The sequence below is a fragment of the Squalius cephalus genome (assembly GCF_949319135.1).
Source record: "Squalius cephalus genome assembly, chromosome: 24".
Lineage (NCBI taxonomy): Eukaryota > Metazoa > Chordata > Actinopteri > Cypriniformes > Leuciscidae > Squalius > Squalius cephalus.
The window spans coordinates 817,576-837,575 of record NC_137145.1 but is presented as its reverse complement, the minus strand read 5'-3'; the positions used below and the strand labels follow the sequence as shown (position 1 = coordinate 837,575).

At 45.5% G+C, this 20,000-nt stretch overlaps 2 protein-coding genes across 10 annotated transcripts in view; both read left to right on the top strand.

Moving 5' to 3' along the window:
* vaspa (vasodilator stimulated phosphoprotein a) overlaps positions 1–13,663 on the top strand; it is a 31,300-nt gene extending 17,637 nt beyond the window's left edge. For all 4 annotated transcript variants that reach the window (XM_079860720.1, XM_079860721.1, XM_079860719.1 and 1 more), the window contains exons 3-14: positions 527–698; positions 4,603–4,783; positions 4,871–4,940; positions 6,032–6,398; positions 9,367–9,515; positions 10,266–10,314; positions 10,392–10,425; positions 10,527–10,578; positions 10,875–10,943; positions 13,267–13,339; positions 13,421–13,478; positions 13,567–13,663. In XM_079860720.1, coding sequence (XP_079716846.1) covers positions 527–698; positions 4,603–4,783; positions 4,871–4,940; positions 6,032–6,398; positions 9,367–9,515; positions 10,266–10,314; positions 10,392–10,425; positions 10,527–10,578; positions 10,875–10,943; positions 13,267–13,339; positions 13,421–13,478; positions 13,567–13,604 — 1,312 coding nt within the window. In that variant the 3' untranslated portion in view covers positions 13,605–13,663. The remainder of the gene's footprint in view (positions 1–526; positions 699–4,602; positions 4,784–4,870; positions 4,941–6,031; positions 6,399–9,366; positions 9,516–10,265; positions 10,315–10,391; positions 10,426–10,526; positions 10,579–10,874; positions 10,944–13,266; positions 13,340–13,420; positions 13,479–13,566) is intronic.
* A 1,356-nt stretch (positions 13,664–15,019) lies between these two features.
* akt2l (v-akt murine thymoma viral oncogene homolog 2, like) overlaps positions 15,020–20,000 on the top strand; it is a 28,635-nt gene continuing 23,654 nt past the window's right edge. For 2 of the 6 annotated variants that reach the window (XM_079860714.1, XM_079860709.1), the window contains exon 1: positions 15,030–15,233. The gene's annotated coding sequence lies outside the window, so the exon portion shown is untranslated. Of the gene's footprint in view, positions 15,234–15,625; positions 15,652–20,000 lie in introns of all 6 variants that reach the window. The other 4 variants (XM_079860713.1, XM_079860711.1, XM_079860710.1 and 1 more) reach the window with 4 other exon arrangements.

Here is a 20,000-nt window from a genome sequence, read left to right as displayed (position 1 = left end):
CCCTAACCCCAAACCCCTGAGTGCTCCCTAACCCCAAACCCCTGAGTGCTCCCTAACCCCAAACCCCTGAGTGCTCCCTAACCCCAAACCCCTGAGTGCTCCCTGACCCCAAACCCCTGAGTGCTCCCTGACCCCAAACCCCTGAGTGCTCCCTGACCCCAAACCCCTGAGTGCTCCCTAACCCCAAACCCCTGAGTGCTCCCTAACCCCAAACCCCTGAGTGCTCCCTAACCCCAAACCCCTGAGTGCTCCCTAACCCCAAACCCCTGAGTGCTCCCTAACCCCAAACCCCTGAGTGCTCCCTAACCCCAAACCCCTGAGTGCTCCCTAACCCCAAACCCCTGAATCCTCCCTAACCCCTGACCCCTGAGTGCTCCCTAACCCCAAACCCCTGAGTGCTCCCTGACCCCAAACCCCTGAGTGCTCCCTAACCCCAAACCCCTGAGTGCTCCCTGACCCCAAACCCCTGAGTGCTCCCTGACCCCAAACCCCTGATTCTGAAGTGATCTGCTGTTGTGTTTTCCAGTGAGCAGAGCATCTGTCAGGCGCGGGCCACGGTGATGATGTACGATGACGGCAGTAAGCGCTGGTTACCGGCCGGTTCCGGTGCTCAGGCCGTCAGCCGGATCCACATCTTCCAGAACCCCAGTAACAACAGCTTCAGGGTGGTGGGACGCAAGCAGCAGGCGGATCAACAGGTGACAACACCACTCTAAAGGGCTGGTCGATTATGATTTCACTTCTCAAACTTTAGTTAGTGTGTAATGTTGCTGTTTGAGCATAAACAACATCTGCAAAGTTACAACACTCAAAGTTCAAAGCAAAGGGAGAGATTTACTTTAACAGAATTCACTTTTTAAGGACTACAACAAACGGCTGGTAGAGACTACACCACATTCCTCCCGAGTTAGTGACATCACCAACCCTAGAATTTACATAAACCCCGCCCCCTGAACACGATTTATAGATTATCATGACAGAATATGCTAATCAAATTGCGCAAATTGAAATTGCGAATTGAAAATACGCCCAATGGACACACGTCATTTTCACAAAGACTCCTATTTATCTAGGGATGTCCCGATCCGATCACGTGTTTTCAGACTCGATCGGAATCGGACGTTACCTCCCGATCAGGACTCGGATATATATGTATATATATTCTCATTATTTTTTAACACATCTATAGTTATGCGGTGGCACAGAGTTACGCCGGTTTCACACTGCATGCGTTAGCAGAGTGTAAGCAGCGCAGGAGCAGTTCATATGGTGAGCAGGGCAGGGGCAGGACACGCGCGTTTTGCTTTCACACTGGCAGCTTTTGTCATGCGCGGCTGAACCGCGGGTTGTGTAGGGCAGGCTACAGACAGAGTAGGCTACTCTATAATGGATAAGTTGGCATTGCTTTTTTCGTTTTCAAATACATTTAAGAATAAAGACTTGTCAAGAAGCTTATTTTATTAATAATTTCATATAACTTTTTGTTCATCTTTGTTTTTATTGTCATGGCAACAAGTTTGTTTTTGGACATTTGTTTTCTTTTTAAATTGCTGTTGGTCATTTGATTGACTGTTTAAAACACAATAGATATCATCTATGCACTTTTTGGATAAAACTGCGGTGTATTTTGGCCATGATCAATGTATTGTCACTTTAATTCAGCAAAAGCGGCGCAGCAAAAATAGACTCGGCGCCGAAACGATCGCGGCACTTCTGCTCTGCTACGCGCTGCCGCGCCGCCTCTGCGCGCGGTGTGAATGCTCTAAAGCCTGGTTTAATCTGTTAACATGGGCGGCGAAAAAAATACGCACTGCACGCTCTGCTAACAGTGCAGTGTGAAACCGGTGTAAGATTTAGGAGTGCAGTTCCTAAAAGCACATTACTGGCTTTGCAAACACTGTAGCACTTTTATTTTTTATTTGTTCACATGCCTGCCGGCTATTTTAAGTTGAGGTGCTATTTGTTTATATATTAGACTTTTTTTATATTTACTGTTGCACTAAAGTCCAAAAGTGAAGAATTTATTTATTACTTGATTGTTCAAGCTACCTCACAGAAGTGCTCTGTTTGTTAACAGAGTTGTTGAATGTTAAAATAAGGTGAATTAAATAAAAAATAAGGAACATCCTGGATCTGTTTTTTCGCTCTTCTTTATTCTTTTTTTTTTTTATGTATTAAGTATCGGATCGGGACTCGGTATCGGCAGATACTCAAAATCAAATGACTCGGACTCGGACTCGAGGGCAAAAAAACCTGATCGGGACATCCCTATATTTATCGCAAAAAAGTTGTTACGCTCGCATGAGGAGGTTTTTCAGGCAATTCGAAAAAGAAATATTTCGCGAAACTGCACTGGAAACAGTTTTTGCGCATTTGCAGGTCACCTGACGTAGATAACGCGGTGTGTTTGGACAGAATACGAGACTTTCTTTATTAAATTCATAAAAGACAAAAGAATTACAGGACTACTGGATTCTAAACCTCAAAGAAATGCCACAATGAAGACCTGGAAGCAGATCTGAGGGAGAAACACCCAGAACTCCTCATATGAGCTGCTCCCAGTATAAGGGTCTTTCCTGACCATTAATGACTGGATAACACACACACGTCTATAATGGCCAGTGCGGTGGCTGGGATATACGTAAACCCACCAACATCTGTCGCCATGATGTTTGGAATGACTTATAGCGAGAGGAAAAAATGACGTTTTAGTCGCATAACATCAACCGTGCGTTTTTGCTCACCCTCAAACAGGTGGTGGGTGGTGTGGCGCAGTGGATAAGACGCATGCCTTTGGTGTGAGAGACCCGGGTTCGAATCCACTGTGCGACACCAATGTGTCCCTGAGCAAGACACTTAACCCCTAGTTGCTCCAGAGGCGTGTGACCTCTGACATATATAGCAATTGTAAGTCGCTTTGGATAAAAGCGTCAGCTAAATGAATAAATGTAAATGTAAATGTAAACAGTGACAATTTTAACATGCTATAAAAATATCTGTGGGGTATTTAGAGCTAAACCTTCACACACACACTCTGGGGACATCAGACACTTATTTTACATCTTGTGAAAAGGGCATTATAGCACTCCTTTACAGCCATTTATACCAGGTAAACGGGCATTTAACGTGTGAGACAATCATGGGAAGTTTAGTGTGTGTGAAGCCACAGCACAAGGAAGGAGGAAGTCACAGAGATTGTGTTGTAGATACTGTATGTACAGTTTTACACTGAATATCTTCATGTTTGGTGTGTTAATGCATTCATTGCTGTTTATTTGCACGCTGGGCACCGTAGGAAAGTGTCGTGTGCTGCAGATCTCTGTGGTTTTCTCTGAGACGTCTCGGTCTCACAGCTCCTGAATTGTCTTTCATTTCCTGTGAGATTGTTTCGTGTGCTGATGCACGCCATCTGAGGTGTAAAGAGTACCTAAAAACAATACTTGAGCGAATGTACTGCGAAAATATCTCTACAAGTCACTAATTCCAATGCAACTTGAGTAAACAAAACGTGAACAGAACTGAAGTGTTTTACTGGTGCTGAATGTTGGCTCAAAGATGAGCTAGTCCTCAACAATCCAAAAGGGTGCAAGTAAACCAATATGCCTCAAAAACATCTCTTCAATACATTGGATAAATAAAATAATGTTAAGTGAAATGAAATAGTCACTGGTTTCGGCCTCATCATGTCCTCATCTCGTGCATTTCAGCAACGTCCTGCTAATGCACGCACATCATGTGAAGTGGACTTGATGACCAGTTTAGGGCGAGTAAGAGAAAAACGCACGAGCTGTAGTACCTTCACTGCCCTGTAGATCACTACTTTTGTAGCTGAAATAAACTTAAAGTTTGGTGCCATGTAAAATGTAAGGAGTAATTGCATTCATATGCTAGAGCTGCATGATTAATCTTTAAAAAATCTTGATTCAAACTCCCACGCAATCTTACTCATAAATGACAACGATTCCGCTCTGTGTATTAAACCGAGTTCGATCACAGCGAACATTACATTTACATTTGTGCATTTGGCAGACGCTTTTATCCAAAGCGACTTACATTGCATTTCAAGGTACACATTTATATTCTTATCAGTTCTTGCTTTCCCTGGGAATCGAACCCCTGACCTTGGTGTTGCAAGCGCCAGCGCTCCACTGTTTGAGCTCCAGGAAAGCCCATAGACATGCAGATCTGCGTCTGATCCAGAGAGAGCAGTTGTCATGTATAGATATGAAACTTTTTAACCACAGAGTATCATTATTTCTGTCTTACAAAAAATCTGATTATCACAGTACTGGGATAAAAGTTTATAGTTCACATATAAACACATATAAACACTGTCCAAGGTATGAATAATTTTTTTCAAGGAAAAAAAACATTTAAATATGTCATTTTGGTACAATTATTGACTACAGTGGGACTTTAAAGATTTTTTAATAGACAGGAGAAATTTACATTTTGTCAGAACCTCATGGTATTTTGTTTAGTTGTCATTCAGATTTATTTTTTATGTATCCTGGCCTTTGTGAATGTGATGCAGAACAGCGACGGGTTTGTAAGCCGAGCTCCAGTGTGTTCTGATGTGTGTGTGTGTGTGTGTGTGTGCAGGTGGTCATTAACTGTCCTCTGGTCCGCGGGATCAAATATAACCAGGCCACTCCCACGTTCCACCAGTGGCGGGACTCGCGGCAGGTGTGGGGGCTAAACTTCGTCAGTAAAGAAGACGCGGCTCAGTTCGCTAGCTGGATGATGCACGCGCTCGACGTGCTCAGCGGTCAGACGGATTCGGGTCAGTGATCAGGAATTACTACTGTCTCGTATTACCTGTATGTTTAGAGTTTGCTCTTATCTGTGTGATTTGGTTTCTGTCGTACAGGTGCGTGTCCTCCTCCTCCTCGACCGCCTCAGAACGGCCCGAGCGCTGAGGAGTTAGAGCAGAAGAGGAGGTATGAACATCATCTTCATCTTCATCATTAGATCAGACCTGCACAACAGTCCAAATCAATCCTGATTCACTTCACTTACTGTTAGTGATTCACCAGTGATCTTATTCTACACTCATCAGAATGTAACACTTTTCCTCCTCAGCTGATGTCATCAATCCCTCTTATTCATCAACCAATTACATCAAGTCCCGCCCACATTTATTTCTCATTGAACATGCGTTTCATGCGTCACATTACAGAAGCGATACAAGTTTTCTATTTATTTGTCTGTCTGAGAATATACAATATATATATATTTATTTATCAGTCCCTCTGAAAATATATAATATAATATATATTTCTTTTTGTATAATATTTATTTATTTATTCTTTTTTTTATTGGCCCCTGAGAATATATATTTATTCATTTATGTATTTGCCCCTTGTGAAAATATATATTATTTATCTATTTGTGCATTTATTTATTTGCGCATTTAATTGACTTATTTAAGTTTTTATTTGTGCTTTTATTTATTTGTGCATTTATTAATTTATTTCTGCATTTATTGATTCATTTATTTGTACGTTTATTAATTTATTTGTGCATTTATATTATTTATTTAAATATGTTTAATTTGTGCATTAATTAAATATTAATTTGTGCATTTATTAACTTATTTATTTATTTATTTATTTGTGCATTTATTAATTTAATTGTGCGTTTATTAATTTATTTGTGCATTTAAATAAGCAAACAAATAAATAAGAAAATGCACAAATGAATTAACAAATGCACAAATAAATTAATAAACAAACAAATAAATTAATAAATGCACAAATATATTAACAAATGCACAAATAAATTAATAAACACACAAATAAATTATTTAATGTTTATTTATTTGTGCATTTGTTAATATATTTGTGCATTTATTAATTTATGTGTGCATTTATTAATTTTGTTCATTTATTTTTGCATTTATTTATTTGTGCATTTATTTTTTTATTTGTGCATTTATTGATTTGTTTGTGCATTTATTAATTTCTATTTTAAATGGTTCTCATGTGGATGTCAGTGAGATGCTGAGTGTAACTGGTGTGTGTGTGTTCAGGCAGGAGCAGCAGGAGAGAGAGAGACAGGAGCAAGAGCGACTGGAGAGAGAGAGACAGGCGGCACCAGCCCCGCCTCCTGTTCCTCCTCCCGGTCCGGCCTCGGCTCCTCCTCCTCCACCCGGACCTCCACCTGCTCCAGGACCCCCGCCGCCCCCACCACCACCACCACCTCCTTCAGGAGGAGGAGCTCCACCACCCCCACCCCCGCCCTCAGGAGGAGGAGGAGGAGGAGGTGGAGGAGGAGGAGGAGGAGGGGGAGGAGGAGGAGGAGGAGGAGGAGGGGGAGGAGGAGGAGGAGGAGGACTAGGAGGAGATGGAGGTCTGGCCGCAGCACTCGCTGGAGCTAAACTACGGAAAGTGGCCAAGGTCAGTCCGAAGTTCCCCTGATCCACTGTGTTCATCTTCAGTGATGTTTAATAAGATGCCTGTATAGAGACAGAGTGCATTCCAACAGTCTCCATTGACTTTGTATTGTGAGAAGCTGCCTCCTTGTCATTTCTGACTTATAAGAAAAAACAAATCAATGTCTAAAAGCTGCTATGTGACAAGGTGTACAGCAAACAAGCTAAAAAACCCCAAAAATAAGTTTTTATAAGCCATCGACCCCAAAAAACGAGCGTTTAAGGACACAAAAGTGCACAAAAGCGCACAACAGATTTGTCTCTTCTGGCCACCAAGGAGACGGCTAAGTCAGTAGGCCGGTCAATGGCAGCCACGGAGAGACATCTTTGGTTAAATCTATCCGAAATGAAAGATAGGGATAGATCTGTTCTTATGGACACTCCGCTCTGGCCTTCTGGCCTCTTCGGCAACTTGGTTAACATGGTCGCTGAGAGGTTTCAGGATGCGAAGAAACAAGCAGCGGCGTTCCAGAAGTTTCTTCCTCGCCAGTCTCGGCCGTATACGAGCTCCTCACAGCATAGAGTGCAACAGAAACAAAGCGTCACCACTCGGGCTCCTCCACAATCAGGGGGGTCCCAATCAGTGGCAGCCGCAGTCAAGATCTGAGGACTGTCATTATCTCGAAGAAGGCTTCAACTATGAAGGCCCCTCCGGGGAGAAATGGTTTCCACCTCATTACAGGGTGCCCGTTTCTCCTCTACGCTCTCTTGGGGGAAGAGGGCCGCAGTGCTGCCAGTTCGGTTGTTCCCTGCCGGTTCGCCGTTTCAGGGCACTAAGGTGGCTGTTCGACCAATACCAGAGGTTCCAATATCGGGTTCTTCCCTTCGGCCTAGGTTTATCGCCCCGCACATTCACTTTCACCAGCTCTGGCTCCACTGAGACTCCAGGGCATTCTCGTGTTGAATTAAATTGACGACTGGTTGATTTCAGCTCTGAGCAGATGACAGTCCTGCATCGAGAGGTCGTTCTGTCTCACATAAGAAAGTTGGGGTTGAGGCTCACTTTTCCAGGCGTGGTTTGGGATTCGACAACGACGCAGGCACAGTTGTCCCCTGCTCGTACAGCATCGTTTCTCTCAGCTCTAAATGGGGTAAAACTTGGCCAGACACTGTGAAATAGTTTCAGAGACTGTTGGGTCTTATGGCAGCTGCATCCAACCTAATAACTTTTAGACTTTTGTACATGAGACCCCTGCAGCGGTGGGTCAGAACATCTTGTCGAGACAGGGGCTGAGGCCCGGGGAATGGAGACTTCACCCCTCACTGTCCCATGTGGTTCTCCCTCACGCATCCAGCTCCCCTGGGGTTGGATGCGATGGTTCAGTTGTGGCCAAGGCTATACCTGTATGCCTTTCCTCCGATATCTTTGCTCCCAGGAGTTCTGGAGAGGGTTTGCCGGGAAGGGGCCCGTCTATTATTAGTAGCCCTGAACTGGCCGGCCCGAGTTTGGTTCTTGGACCTGATGTGTTCTTTCTAGACGGCTTTATCGTCCTCGCCCGGAGTTGTGGAACTGTGAGGGGGCCCAGCTCATAGAATCGGGTCTCTCGACCGAGGTCGTGGAGACCATTCTCCAGTCCAGAGCTCCCTCCACGAGAAGACTATATGCACTGAAGTGGAGACTGTTCTCTTCTTGGTGTGGAGAACGTCAATTGGATCCAATCAACTGCCCTTTGGTTCAGTACTTGATTATTTGCAAGAACGTTTCTCTGCTGGATTATCTTCTTCCACCTTAAAGGTGTATGTGGCGGCTATATCTGCTTACCACACTCCTTTGGGTGGTGCATAATTGGGGAGAGATCCTCTCATTACTCGTTTTCTTTGTGGCACTCTTAATCTGCTGTGCCCTGTTAGGGCTTTGGATGCCTATGTCCACAGAGCTGCCCTGTGGCGAAAGTCGGATCAACTCTTTGTCTGTTTCGGGTCACCTAGGCAAGGCTACCCTGCATCTAAGTAGAGGATGAGCAAGTGGGTGGTCGAGGCTATCTCACTTGCTTATGAAGCGGCGTATGGCTGCCTCAAAAGCTTTATTGTTGGGTGTCTCCCTCCATGACATTTGTGATGCGGCAGGCTGGTCCTGGGGTTTTATATCTTGGATCTAGGCTCCACTCCAGGGTCTAGGATGTTTGTGTCTTAGTGTAAGCGATGATTTCACACAGTCAGGCATTGGTTATTATGGGGTATAGTGGGTATCGTCACACCATTGGACTGATTTCACACGTGCTTCATGACGCAACCATGCAGTTCCCACAGTGTCTCGAGGTTGAGTTCCCTCTTCAGGGAACCAGGGTTACATACGTAATCTGAGACGTTTTCCCCCTCGGTGGGCTTGGTTTTCAGATTATAACGCGTGTCGCTCTGTCTCTATGTTTGAGCTTTTGTACATGTTCCTAGTGAATGATTGACAGGTGAGTGGGCGGTCCTTCAGTGTTGTCGATGATACATCAGAACTACAGATCTGATCACCTGACAGATGTAAACACCCACTGTATGAGGTCGTGGGCTGGCGCTTTTCAACCAGGGGCCCCAAGATGACTTAAAATGAGACAAACTAAGCTAAACAACATAAAATCAAGATGTTTTTTATTTTAATTCTGCCCCTCAAAAACTTTGAATATTGTTGTGTACAATGAAAGCCCTTAAACGACACTTATTGTTTCAATGTACTTAGAGGGCTGGTATGTGAGGAGATAGTTATGGAGAGCTAAATGTTGGTATGAATGTGAAGTATTATGTGTTATACAATGTAACCTGTTGTCTGTATTCGTGCTTGTTCTAAGGACCCCCTCGAAAATGAGATTCATCTCATCTCAGGTCTCATTGAGACATCTCAAGGGGTTATCTTTCAAATAAATTTCAAATTTAAAGTCAAAAGCGTAGAGAAACTCTCATGCATGAACTCAGAGCCCTCTGCTGGTTGTTCACTGGATGTGCAGGACGACAGTGGAGCGCCGGCTCCTGCGGCGAGCGCCAGTTCAGGAGGTGGAGGTGGAGGTGGAGGAGGAGGTGGAGGAGGAGGAGGTGGAGGAGGAGGAGGAGGAGGACCAGGACTGATGGGAGAAATGAGTGCAATTCTCGCTCGACGGTCAGTTAAATGCCACCACAATCATATGATGTTTGCTCTGGAATACTATAGCATAAATTTAGTCCAAAACCACCCGCTTAGACAGGAAGTCGTTTAACAACCAGATTCTACATCTCTTTACCAAAGACTTTACTTATACAAATTACTTATACTTGTATACAGAGACTGTGCACTCATATTACTATGAATGGTAGAGAGTGCAACAAGCAATATAAGTGGAGCTGCTTTATTCACCGAAACCATGCACATACCCAGCTGACAAAAATATGTTCAAAGAGCGTTTTGCTAACGTTCCCATGACTGAATGAATGTTCTCCGACTGTTCAAAATGTCCCGTTTTTTAAATGTCTTAAAAACGTTATTTTTCTTGGTTATGTGAACATTAAGGAAATGTTCCATCGTATCATTCTTCAAACATTATGTGAACGTTACTTTTGAATGTTCTCTGAACGTTCTGAAACAAGTAACATTTAATAAACGTCTTAACTAAAACATTTCAGAAGAAAACATTCCATGAACGATGTATTCGATTCAAAACGATGAATGATTTTGAACAGTCAGAGAACATTCATAGACACACAGTCATGGGAACGTTAGCAAAACGCTCTTTGAACATATTTTAGTCAGCTGGGTATGAGTCATTCTGAAATCATGGTTTTGGTGAATATAGCAGCTCCACTTCAGTAATGTGTCACGGCCATCAGACAGTCTGCAGCCTTATTTACAGATCTTCCCCTCTGTGTGTTACAGAAGAAAAGCTACGGACACTCCAGGGGCGAAGAAGGTTGAAGCGAGCAGCGTAAGTGTGTTTGTGTTTTACTGGAGCTCCGTGTGTGATGGCGACGCTGATCTCTGATCTCTGATCTCTGTTTTCAGGCTGATTCTGTGAACAATGACTCCAGATCTGCAGGTGAGAAAATCACTTCTTACCGCACTTCCTGTTTACTTCCTGTTTACGCTGAACGGTTCACTTCACATCCTGACCTCAAACGTACTTTGTTTCTCATTCAGATAAAGCAGACGTGGTGAAGAAGCCGTGGGAGAAGCCGTCGTCCATTTCACGGTAAAGTCGCGTCTTCTTCTGTGTGTCTGTTCACAGGATCAGTTAAACCTGTCATCAGTTTTCATTTTTATTTTATTTATTTAGTTATGTGCTTTTGTCATTTGTATTAGTTTTTGTTTTTAAAAATATTTCTAAAGAGTTTTCTTTTAGTTTTATTTCAGATAGTAATCGTTGAACTTCATCTTGTTTTAATTATTGTCTAGTTTTTTTATTTTATATTTATGTTTTGTTTCATTTCAGCTTAACAAAAATGTTTTAGTTGGTTTAGTTAATGATATGCACACTGGTTTAAACAGGGTGAACTCAGCGCCTAAGACTCAGGAGAAGAGCCCAGTTTCTCCGGCATCCGCGGCTCCGTTGAGCAGGTATTTCATGCTTCGGACTGAGTGTTCTGTGTGTTTATAAAGGTTCTGTGTGTCTCTGAGGGTTCTGTGAGGGTTCTGTTTGTCTCTGAGGGTTCTGTGTGTCTCTGAGAGTTCTGTGTGTCTTTGAGTATTCTGTGTGTCTCTGAGGGTTCTGTGTGTCTCTGAGGGTTCTGTGCGTCTCTGAGTGTTCTGTGTGTCTCTGAGGGTTCTGTGTGTCTCTGAGGGTTCTGTGCGTCTCCGAGGGTTCTGTGTGTCTCCGAGGGTTCTGTGAGGGTTCTGTGTGTCTCTGAGTGTTCTGTGTGTCTCTGAGGGTTCTGTGTGTCTCTGAGGGTTCTGTGAGGGTTCTGTTTGTCTCTGAGGGTTCTGTGTGTCTCCGAGGGTTCTGTGCGTCTCCGAGGGTTCTTTGTGTCTCCGAGGGTTCTGTGAGGGTTCTGTGTGTCTCTGAGGGTTCTGTGTGTCTCTGAGGGTTCTGTGCGTCTCAGAGGGTTCTGTGTGTCTCAGAGGGTTCTGTGTGTCTCCGAGGGTTCTGTGAGGATTCTGTGTGTCTCTGAGGGTTCTGTGTGTCTCTGAGGGTTCTGTGCGTCTCCGAGGGTTCTGTGTGTCTCCGAGGGTTCTGTGACGGGTTTTGTGTGTCTCTGAGGGTTCTGTGAGGGTTCTGTGTGTCTCTGAGTGTTCTGTGTGTCTCTGAGGGTTCTGTGTGTCTCTGAGGGTTCTGTGAGGGTTCTGTGTGTCTCTGACGGTTCTGTGTGTCTCCGAGGGTTCTGTGCGTCTCTGAGGGTTCTGTGTGTCTCTGAGGGTTCTGTGAGTGTTCTGTGCATCTCCAAGTGTTCTGTGCGTCTCCAAGTGTTCTGTGCGTCTCTGAGGGTTCTGTGTGTCTCTGAGGGTTCTGTGAGGGTTCTGTGTGTCTCTGACGGTTCTGTGTGTCTCCGAGGGTTCTGTGCGTCTCCGAGTGTTCTGTGCGTCTCTGAGGGTTCTGTGTGTCTCTGAGGGTTCTGTGAGGGTTCTGTGCGTCTCCAAGTGTTCTGTGCGTCTCTGAGGGTTCTGTGTGTCTCTGAGGGTTCTGTGAGGGTTCTGTGTGTCTCTGACGGTTCTGTGTGTCTCCGAGGGTTCTGTGCGTCTCCGAGTGTTCTGTGCGTCTCTGAGGGTTCTGTGTGTCTCTGAGGGTTCTGTGAGGGTTCTGTGTGTCTCTGACGGTTCTGTGTGTCTCCGAGGGTTATGTGTGTCTCCGAGGGTTCTGTGAGTCTCTGAGGGTTCTGTGAGTCTCTGAGGGTTCTGTGTGGGTTCTGTGTGTCTCTGACGGTTCTGTGTGTCTCCGAGGGTTCTGTGTGTCTCCGAGTGTTCTGTGCGTCTCTGAGGGTTCTGTGAGGGTTCTGTGTGTCTCTGAGTGTTCTGTGTGTCTGTGAGTGTTCTGTGCGTCTCCGAGGGTTCTGTGTGTCTCCGAGTGTTCTGTGTGTCTCTGAGGGTTCTGTGAGGGTTCTGTGTGTCTCCGAGGGTTCTGTGCGTCTCCGAGTGTTCTGTGCGTCTCTGAGGGTTCTGTGTGTCTCTGAGGGTTCTGTGAGGGTTCTGTGTGTCTCTGACGGTTCTGTGTGTCTCCGAGGGTTATGTGCGTCTCCGAGTGTTCTGTGCGTCTCTGAGGGTTCTGTGTGTCTCTGAGGGTTCTGTGAGGGTTCTGTGTGTCTCTGACGGTTCTGTGTGTCTCCGAGGGTTATGTGTGTCTCCGAGGGTTCTGTGAGTCTCTGAGGGTTCTGTGAGTCTCTGAGGGTTCTGTGTGGGTTCTGTGTGTCTCTGACGGTTCTGTGTGTCTCCGAGGGTTCTGTGTGTCTCCGAGTGTTCTGTGCGTCTCTGAGGGTTCTGTGAGGGTTCTGTGTGTCTCTGAGTGTTCTGTGTGTCTCTGACGGTTCTGTGTGTCTCCGAGGGTTCTGTGTGTCTCCGAGTGTTCTGTGTGTCTCTGAGGGTTCTGTGAGGGTTCTGTGTGTCTCTGAGTGTTCTGTGTGTCTGTGAGTGTTCTGTGCGTCTCTGAGGGTTCTGTGAGGGTTCTGTGTGTCTCTGACGGTTCTGTGTGTCTCCGAGGGTTCTGTGCGTCTCCGAGTGTTCTGTGCGTCTCTGAGGGTTCTGTGTGTCTCTGAGGGTTCTGTGAGGGTTCTGTGTGTCTCTGACGGTTTTGTGAGTCTCTGAGGGTTCTGTGTGTCTCCGAGGGTTCTGTGTGTCTCCGAGGGTTTTGTGAGTCTCTGAGGGTTCTGTGTGTCTCTGAGGGTTCTGTGAGTCTCTGAGGGTTCTGTGAGTCTCTGAGCACTAAAGCTCCATGTGTCTGTGGTTCTTGCAGGACGAGACCCGGCAGCAGCACCGGAGGAGACTCTGGATCCAGAGACGGTTCCGACCTGGAGAAATTCAAAGAGGTCAGCAGCTCTTTCTCACACATCGACTCGTTTCTCTTTTGAACAGACTGACTTACTAAAGCATGATGTGTCTGATAACAGGAAATCCTGGAGGAGATGCGCAAAGAGCTGCAGAAAACCAAAGATGAAATCATCAGCGGTCTGTCGTGCTCTTCCTCTGCTGCTCTTGAGAGAAATACAGTGCGGTTCTAGATTTGACACTGGGATTGTTGTGTTTTCATCCACAGCTCTGATCGAGGAGCTGCAGAAGAGCAGTGTGGTGTAGCAGCTTCACGCGTCAGCATCAGGACGATGAAGAGACGTCCGCTCAAACCACAGACACAAGACGCTTCGTTCTTATGCACTGCAAAAAAATGAGCTTCTTCCTCAGTATTTTTGAATGAAATGAAGATACCGTATATTTACTTGAGAAGCCAAATGACATCAGATATTAAGTCTTGGTTTGCACAACCAAGATCACATCACAACCAAATCAATAGAAAATCACAGCCAATCAGAAGAGTGTGTGGGCGGAGTCTCTGCAAGCGCACTGCACTCATTCTGTCATTGGCCACAACATTTTATACAATATTAAAAGATGTGAGAATAATTCTTAAAAAATTATATTTATTAAAATGTATTTAAAATATCATGTATGTAATTTTGCTTCTCAAGTAAATGTATCTTGGTTGAAGAATGTTTGTTTAGATATTTTTACTGGAAAACAAGATGCCTTCAGTTCTGGCCCACGTGCTATTTTTACACTTGCTGCCTTTCACTTCTCTTTTTTTTTTTGCATCATTTATGTGTGTGTGTGTGTGTGTGTGTGTGAACATTAATGATGTTTATTCATATTTTTCTGATCCGCTGCTGTTTATTCCATCCAATGCGTGTGTTTTAATCAGCGGTTCACCATGTGCATCTAGAAGTAGTGTCAGTTAGTTGTTTACATCTGCACTAATTAGAAAGTGTGTGTGGGCTTCTGTGTAACTGCAGGTTATTTATCATCCGCTGTTCTCTGATATTTATCATTCTCTGTTCTCTGTGTTTGACCAGGGGTTTTCAATCTGGCCTCCATGGAAAAGCTCAGAGAAAAAGTGCAAAAATAAATGAATATAAGATTGGATGAAATGAAATAGAAATAATTTTAAATTATATAACAGTGCAGCATTAAAGTGAGGTGAAAAACATAATAATGTAACATATACAAACCAAAGCGAAATATTTTGCATAATATATCAGCCTAATAATATTATACTTTTTCACCATATAAGTTGTGAGTATATTTTAATTGTGTTTACATTTTGGGGTCTTTGGCATGTAGAAGATTGAAAACCCCCTGCGTTAATTAATATGCTTGAAGTTGAACCCGAGTGAGTCTCAGGGAAGAATTGAGTGTGTGTGATTGCAGAGCAACATCAGATGTGGCGAACGAACGAACTACTGTATTAATTTTGTATGTCATTAACGAAAAAGTACTGTAGTATTTCCATGCTTTTTGGTCATGTACGATGGTACCGTCAAAGTACTCTTGCTGATTGTTTTACAGACTGTGAAAGATCCGCTATGCAGCGCTTGAAAGTGCAAATAAAAGCTGATCCCGGATCAGTGTCTCAGCCTCAGTGTGATTACAGAACATAGAGCGCGCCGCGCGTCCACCTGACCAGAGATCAGTGCGCGAGCACGCACAGGGGGCGGGGCCTGGCGCGCTGACGTCACTCGCCGTGATGAACTCTGACTGAACACGAGAGTCAATCGTGCAAAAGCGTGTTGAATAGTTTCACTCTTTCCGGATCAAGACGCGATAAATGAGGCGAGACACCTGTCAATGTACTCATATATTAATAATCAGAGCGGAGATGTGTTTAATATAGTGCTTGTGTGGTAAACAGCAGCTTAGCTCTGACAGTAACAGGTAGTTTGGATAAATCACTCAATTTATTCAGATTTAATCAATGTTGTTGTTTTTTTTAACTTAATCATAAGAGATATTAAGTGAATAATATCAGAATTGCAGTGATGATTTGTTGCGTAGTGATTAAAATCAGTTTGGTTGGTGAAGCTCAAAGTTCATGTTGTGTTAGTTTGTTCAGGTAAGTTAGCTTAGCTTCAATAACTAACTCAAAACCTTCATCTGACATTAATAACGAGCTCATGATTATCATCACAAGCATGTTCGTGACGCGATTCGTTGTTTTAAATCATAATATGGCAATAATTATGCCAGTTACACACTAATCAGTCGGTACTGCCATGTTTTTCTGAACTGTACTATGGTAATATCATACTCTCTACACACCATTCCAGTCACGTGATATTCTTTGAAGTACCATGTAAGTTTAATATTATACGAGTATGGTAATAATTCAGTACCATGATGTTAATATATAGTTTTAACTTGTAAAAAGTTTATCTTTAATAAAAAAAAAATTCCTGATCAAGATGAAGTAAAGATATTATGTATTGTAATACTGATATAAACAAAGCTTAAATAATAAATAAACAATAAAGTTTTAACTTAAAAAAAAATCTGATCATGCCGAAGCAAAGATGTTAAAGAGAGATGAAATATTCTGACTCTGATAAACCATTTTTTTAAATAATATTTTGTTTTATTTTATTTAACCCTTGTTTTATTTTTATTCTTTATTAAACTCTTTTAAAAAGTTTAATTTTAATAAAAAAGTTTATTTAAAAAAAAAAGTTTTATCCAGCCAGAGGAAAATCGTTAAAGAGAGATAAAATATATAAACTGAAAGAACTGTTCTGGACAGTGTTTATATAAACTCACACACAAACACACATTTACTATCACACACTCACACACACAGACACACATACTCTCACACACGCACACAGTTTCACACACTCATTTGCGCACACACACACACACATACTTGTTGTTGTTGGCATCCTTCTGTCTTCGAGAGACAATGGTTTAGAATCTGCACCCAGGTCAGTCTGTGGTTTGGTTGCAGACTCTGCTATGGCTGTAGAGTCCGATACGGGAGCGACAGCACCGCTGGCACTTGCTGCAGGTGTAAGCAGTGGTGGAGTCAGTGGGGGCAGGCTGAACGCTTTGCTGCCGGCGGGTCCTCTTCTCCTCCCACTGCATTGCTCTTTTTTCTTCGGCTAGAAGGACACCAGTCTTGACGGTGGATCGCAAATTTTCGCGGTTCGATGTCACTGCTTCCAAATCAGCTGGGCAGATGCTGCACGCTTTCAAGTCTCGCTTGCAGGCGTCCTTGTAGCGCAGGGTTGGCCGTCCAGTTGGTCGTGTTCCTGTGGCAAGCTCCCCATACAGAACGTCCTTTGGGATGCGACCGTCATCCATCCTGCACAGGTGGCCAAGCCAGCGCAATCGCCTCTGTGTGAGGATGGTGAACATACTTGGCATACCTGCCTGAGCCAGAATGGCTCTGTTTGTGATATGATCCTGCCAGGTGATGCTCAGGAGTCGTCTGAGGCAGCGCATATGAAAGGCATTCAGTCTTTGCTCTTGGCGAGAATATAGAGTCCAAGCTTCACTGCCATAGAGGAGGGTGCTCAAGACGCATGCTTGGTACACCTTCAGTTTTCTTTTGAGTGTCAGCAGAGTGTTGTCCCAAGCCCTCTTTGCTAGTCGAGCCATGGCGGTTGCTGCTTTGCCTATCCTTATATTGAGCTCGGTATCCAGGGATAGGTTGCTGCAGATGGTGGAGCCAAGGTAGGTGAAATTCTCCACTACCTCCAGGGTGTTGTCGCCGATAGTGATTGCAGGAGTGGTGTTGACATCTTGAACCAATATATTGGTTTTCTTGAGGCTGATGGCAAGGCCAAACTCTGTGCATGCATCTGCAAAGCAAGTGATGAGTCGCTGGAGGGCACCCTCAGTGTGTGCAGCAAGAGCAGCATCATCTGCAAACAGCATCTCCCGTATGAGTACCCTGCGGACCTTAGTCTTTGCTCTGAGGCGGGCGAGGTTGAAGAGCTTCCCATCACTCCTAGTATGGAGGAAGATCCCGTCTTCGGAGTTGCAGAAGGCATAGCGCAGGAGCAGGGAGAAGAACATGCCAAAGAGTGTTGGCGCCAGGACACACCCCTGCTTCACACCACACCTGATTGGGAAGGGGTCTGACGATGACTCGCCATACTGGACTGTGCCCACCATGTTCCATGAAGGCAAGAAACAGGGGACGTCTCTGCTCACGGCACTTCTCCTGTAGCTGCCTAAGGGTGAACACCATGTCAATTGTTGACCGTTTTGCTCGGAACCCGCATTGCGACTCCGGATACACATGATCGGCGAGCAGTTGTAGATGGTTAAAGATGACACGTGCAAAGGCTTTCCCCACAACACTGAGGAGGGAGATCCCACGATAGTTATTGCAGTCACTGCGATCGCCCTTGTTCTTATAGAGCGTGAGGATCTTAGCGTCTCGCATGTCTTGGGGTATGATGCCCCCTTCCCAGCATTTGAGCAGGAGGTTGTGGAGGTGGCCGAGAAGAGAGCTCACTTTTCCTGCCTTAATGATCTCTGATGGAATTCCATCACTGCCTGGTGCTTTCCCACAGGCAAGTGAATCGATGGCCTTCCCAAGTTCCTCGATGGTGGGTGGCGAGTCAAGCTCCTCCATGATGGGCAGCGGCATGGTATTTCTAATGGCTGTGTCAGTAACAATGTTCTCTCTTGAGTACAGTTCCTGGTAGTGCTCAGCCCATCTCTCCATCTGCTTTCTGCGATCTGTAATGATCTCGCCGGAAGTGGATTTTAGGGGAGCAGTCTTGATGGCGTTGGGACCAAACGCTTTCTTCATGCCCTCATACATGGCTCGGATATTACCACAGTCTGCCGAAGTCTGAATATCGCTGCACAACTTCAGCCAGTAGTCGTTCGCACACTTTCGGGCAATCCTCTTGGTGTTATTACGTGCCTCTCTGAAGGCAGCCATTGTCCTTGCAGAAGGCTGTCTCTTGTGCTCAAGGAGAGTGGTACGTTTTGCAGTGATGGCAGGCTCCAGCACCTCGATCCCTGCTACAAACCAATCTTCACTCTTTTTCACCTTCTTCCCGAAGGTGTCTGAGGCGACCTTGTACACGGTGTCACGGATGTACTCCCATCGCATCGTAACACTGTCTACAGGGCAGTCCTCCAGGGCCTCATCAGTGGCTCTGGCGAAGCGTTCCCGCAGCTCTGGCACTGATGTTCTTGCCGTGTTGATGCGAGGGCGGCCCTTCTGCTTCAAGCGATGGGTTCGTCTAGGTTGGAGGCGCACCTTACTGCTGACCAGGGAATGGTCCGTGTCGCAGTCAGCACTGTGATACGTGCGGGTGACGAGCACGTGCTTTAGCATGGGTCTCCGAGTAACAATGAGATCAAGCTGGTGCCAGTGTTTGGATCTGGGGTGTCTCCAAGACACTCTGTGGTGGGGCTTGGTGAGGAAGAAGGTGTTGGTAATGCACAAGTTGTGGTAAGAGCATAGCTCAAGTAGTCGCTGTCCGTTCTCATTAAGCTTGCCAACGCCAAAATGTCCAATGCAGTGTGGCCAGGAGATGTAGTCAGCGCCCACGCGGGCATTGAAGTCTCCGAGCATGAGCAGGTTGTCTTTCGGTGGGATCTCTGCAATTTTGGCCTCAAGTTCGTAATAGAAAGCATCTTTATCCTCAGCTGTGGAGCATAGTGTGGGGGCGTAGACGCTAAAGATGTGCAAGGGTCCCGAGGAGGTTGTGAGACGGAGGGAGAGGATACGCTCAGTCCCCTGAGAAGGAGGTTCTACTGATGGCAAGAGAAAATTTCGCACTGCAAAGCAGACCCCATAAAGTCGGCGCTTGTCTTGCTCCAGTCCTTGCCAGAAGAAAGTGTAATCTCCCTCCTTCAGACTTCCACTGGATGGAAGACGTGTCTCTTGAAGGGCGGCAACGTCAATGTTGAGCCTTAACAGCTCGTGATTGATGATAGCGGTTTTTCTAGCGTCGTCAACTTGCTGAAGATCGTCACAGAGGCCAGGGCACAATGTTCTGACATTCCAGGTTGCCAGCCGCAGGGCTGGTGACTTTTTGGTCTTTTGATTATTTCCTGGTGCTGGGTTTTACAACCTGCCTTTCGATTTTGTCTAAGCTCCATGCACCCGATGAAGCAAGCAGGTTGTGGCCGGGGTAGTACCTAACTGCCCGGGGGCTGCCCGGGTTAAGGCGGGCGGTAACGACCCAATGGAACACAATGGTTCCTCCCACCGTCGGGAGCAACCCCTAGCACCCGGCTCGACTCCAAATGAGCCATGACTTAACACTGGTAGACTGCTGCTCCCCGTGTTGTTTCTGCACTGAGACAGTGCAGCTGGAGTGACCTCTCCAGGTGCAGGCCTGGGCTAATGATATGGAGATCCTGGGTTGCCCAGACGTCAGGACCCCCCCTCTCGGCTTTGCTGGCAGGGTCTGGCAGAAAGGCGAGCCAATACAGTCAGTGTCAGCGCAGCTGCAGGAGTTGCCGGATGGTGACATGTTCCTTCACCATCCGCCTGAGGGGCTCCACTCCTGATTTTCTGTTGGGGTTTACTCCCTTAGCCTTTGCTTTCCCTGGAGCTAACCACAAGGCAGTGGCTCACGGGGGTTTCTGTACAGAGTTTTCCTTCTCTGTTGTGGTATGATGGTATATCCCTTGGGTCGCTCTTTGTCTGGAACCTCCCCCTCGACCTTACCGCCA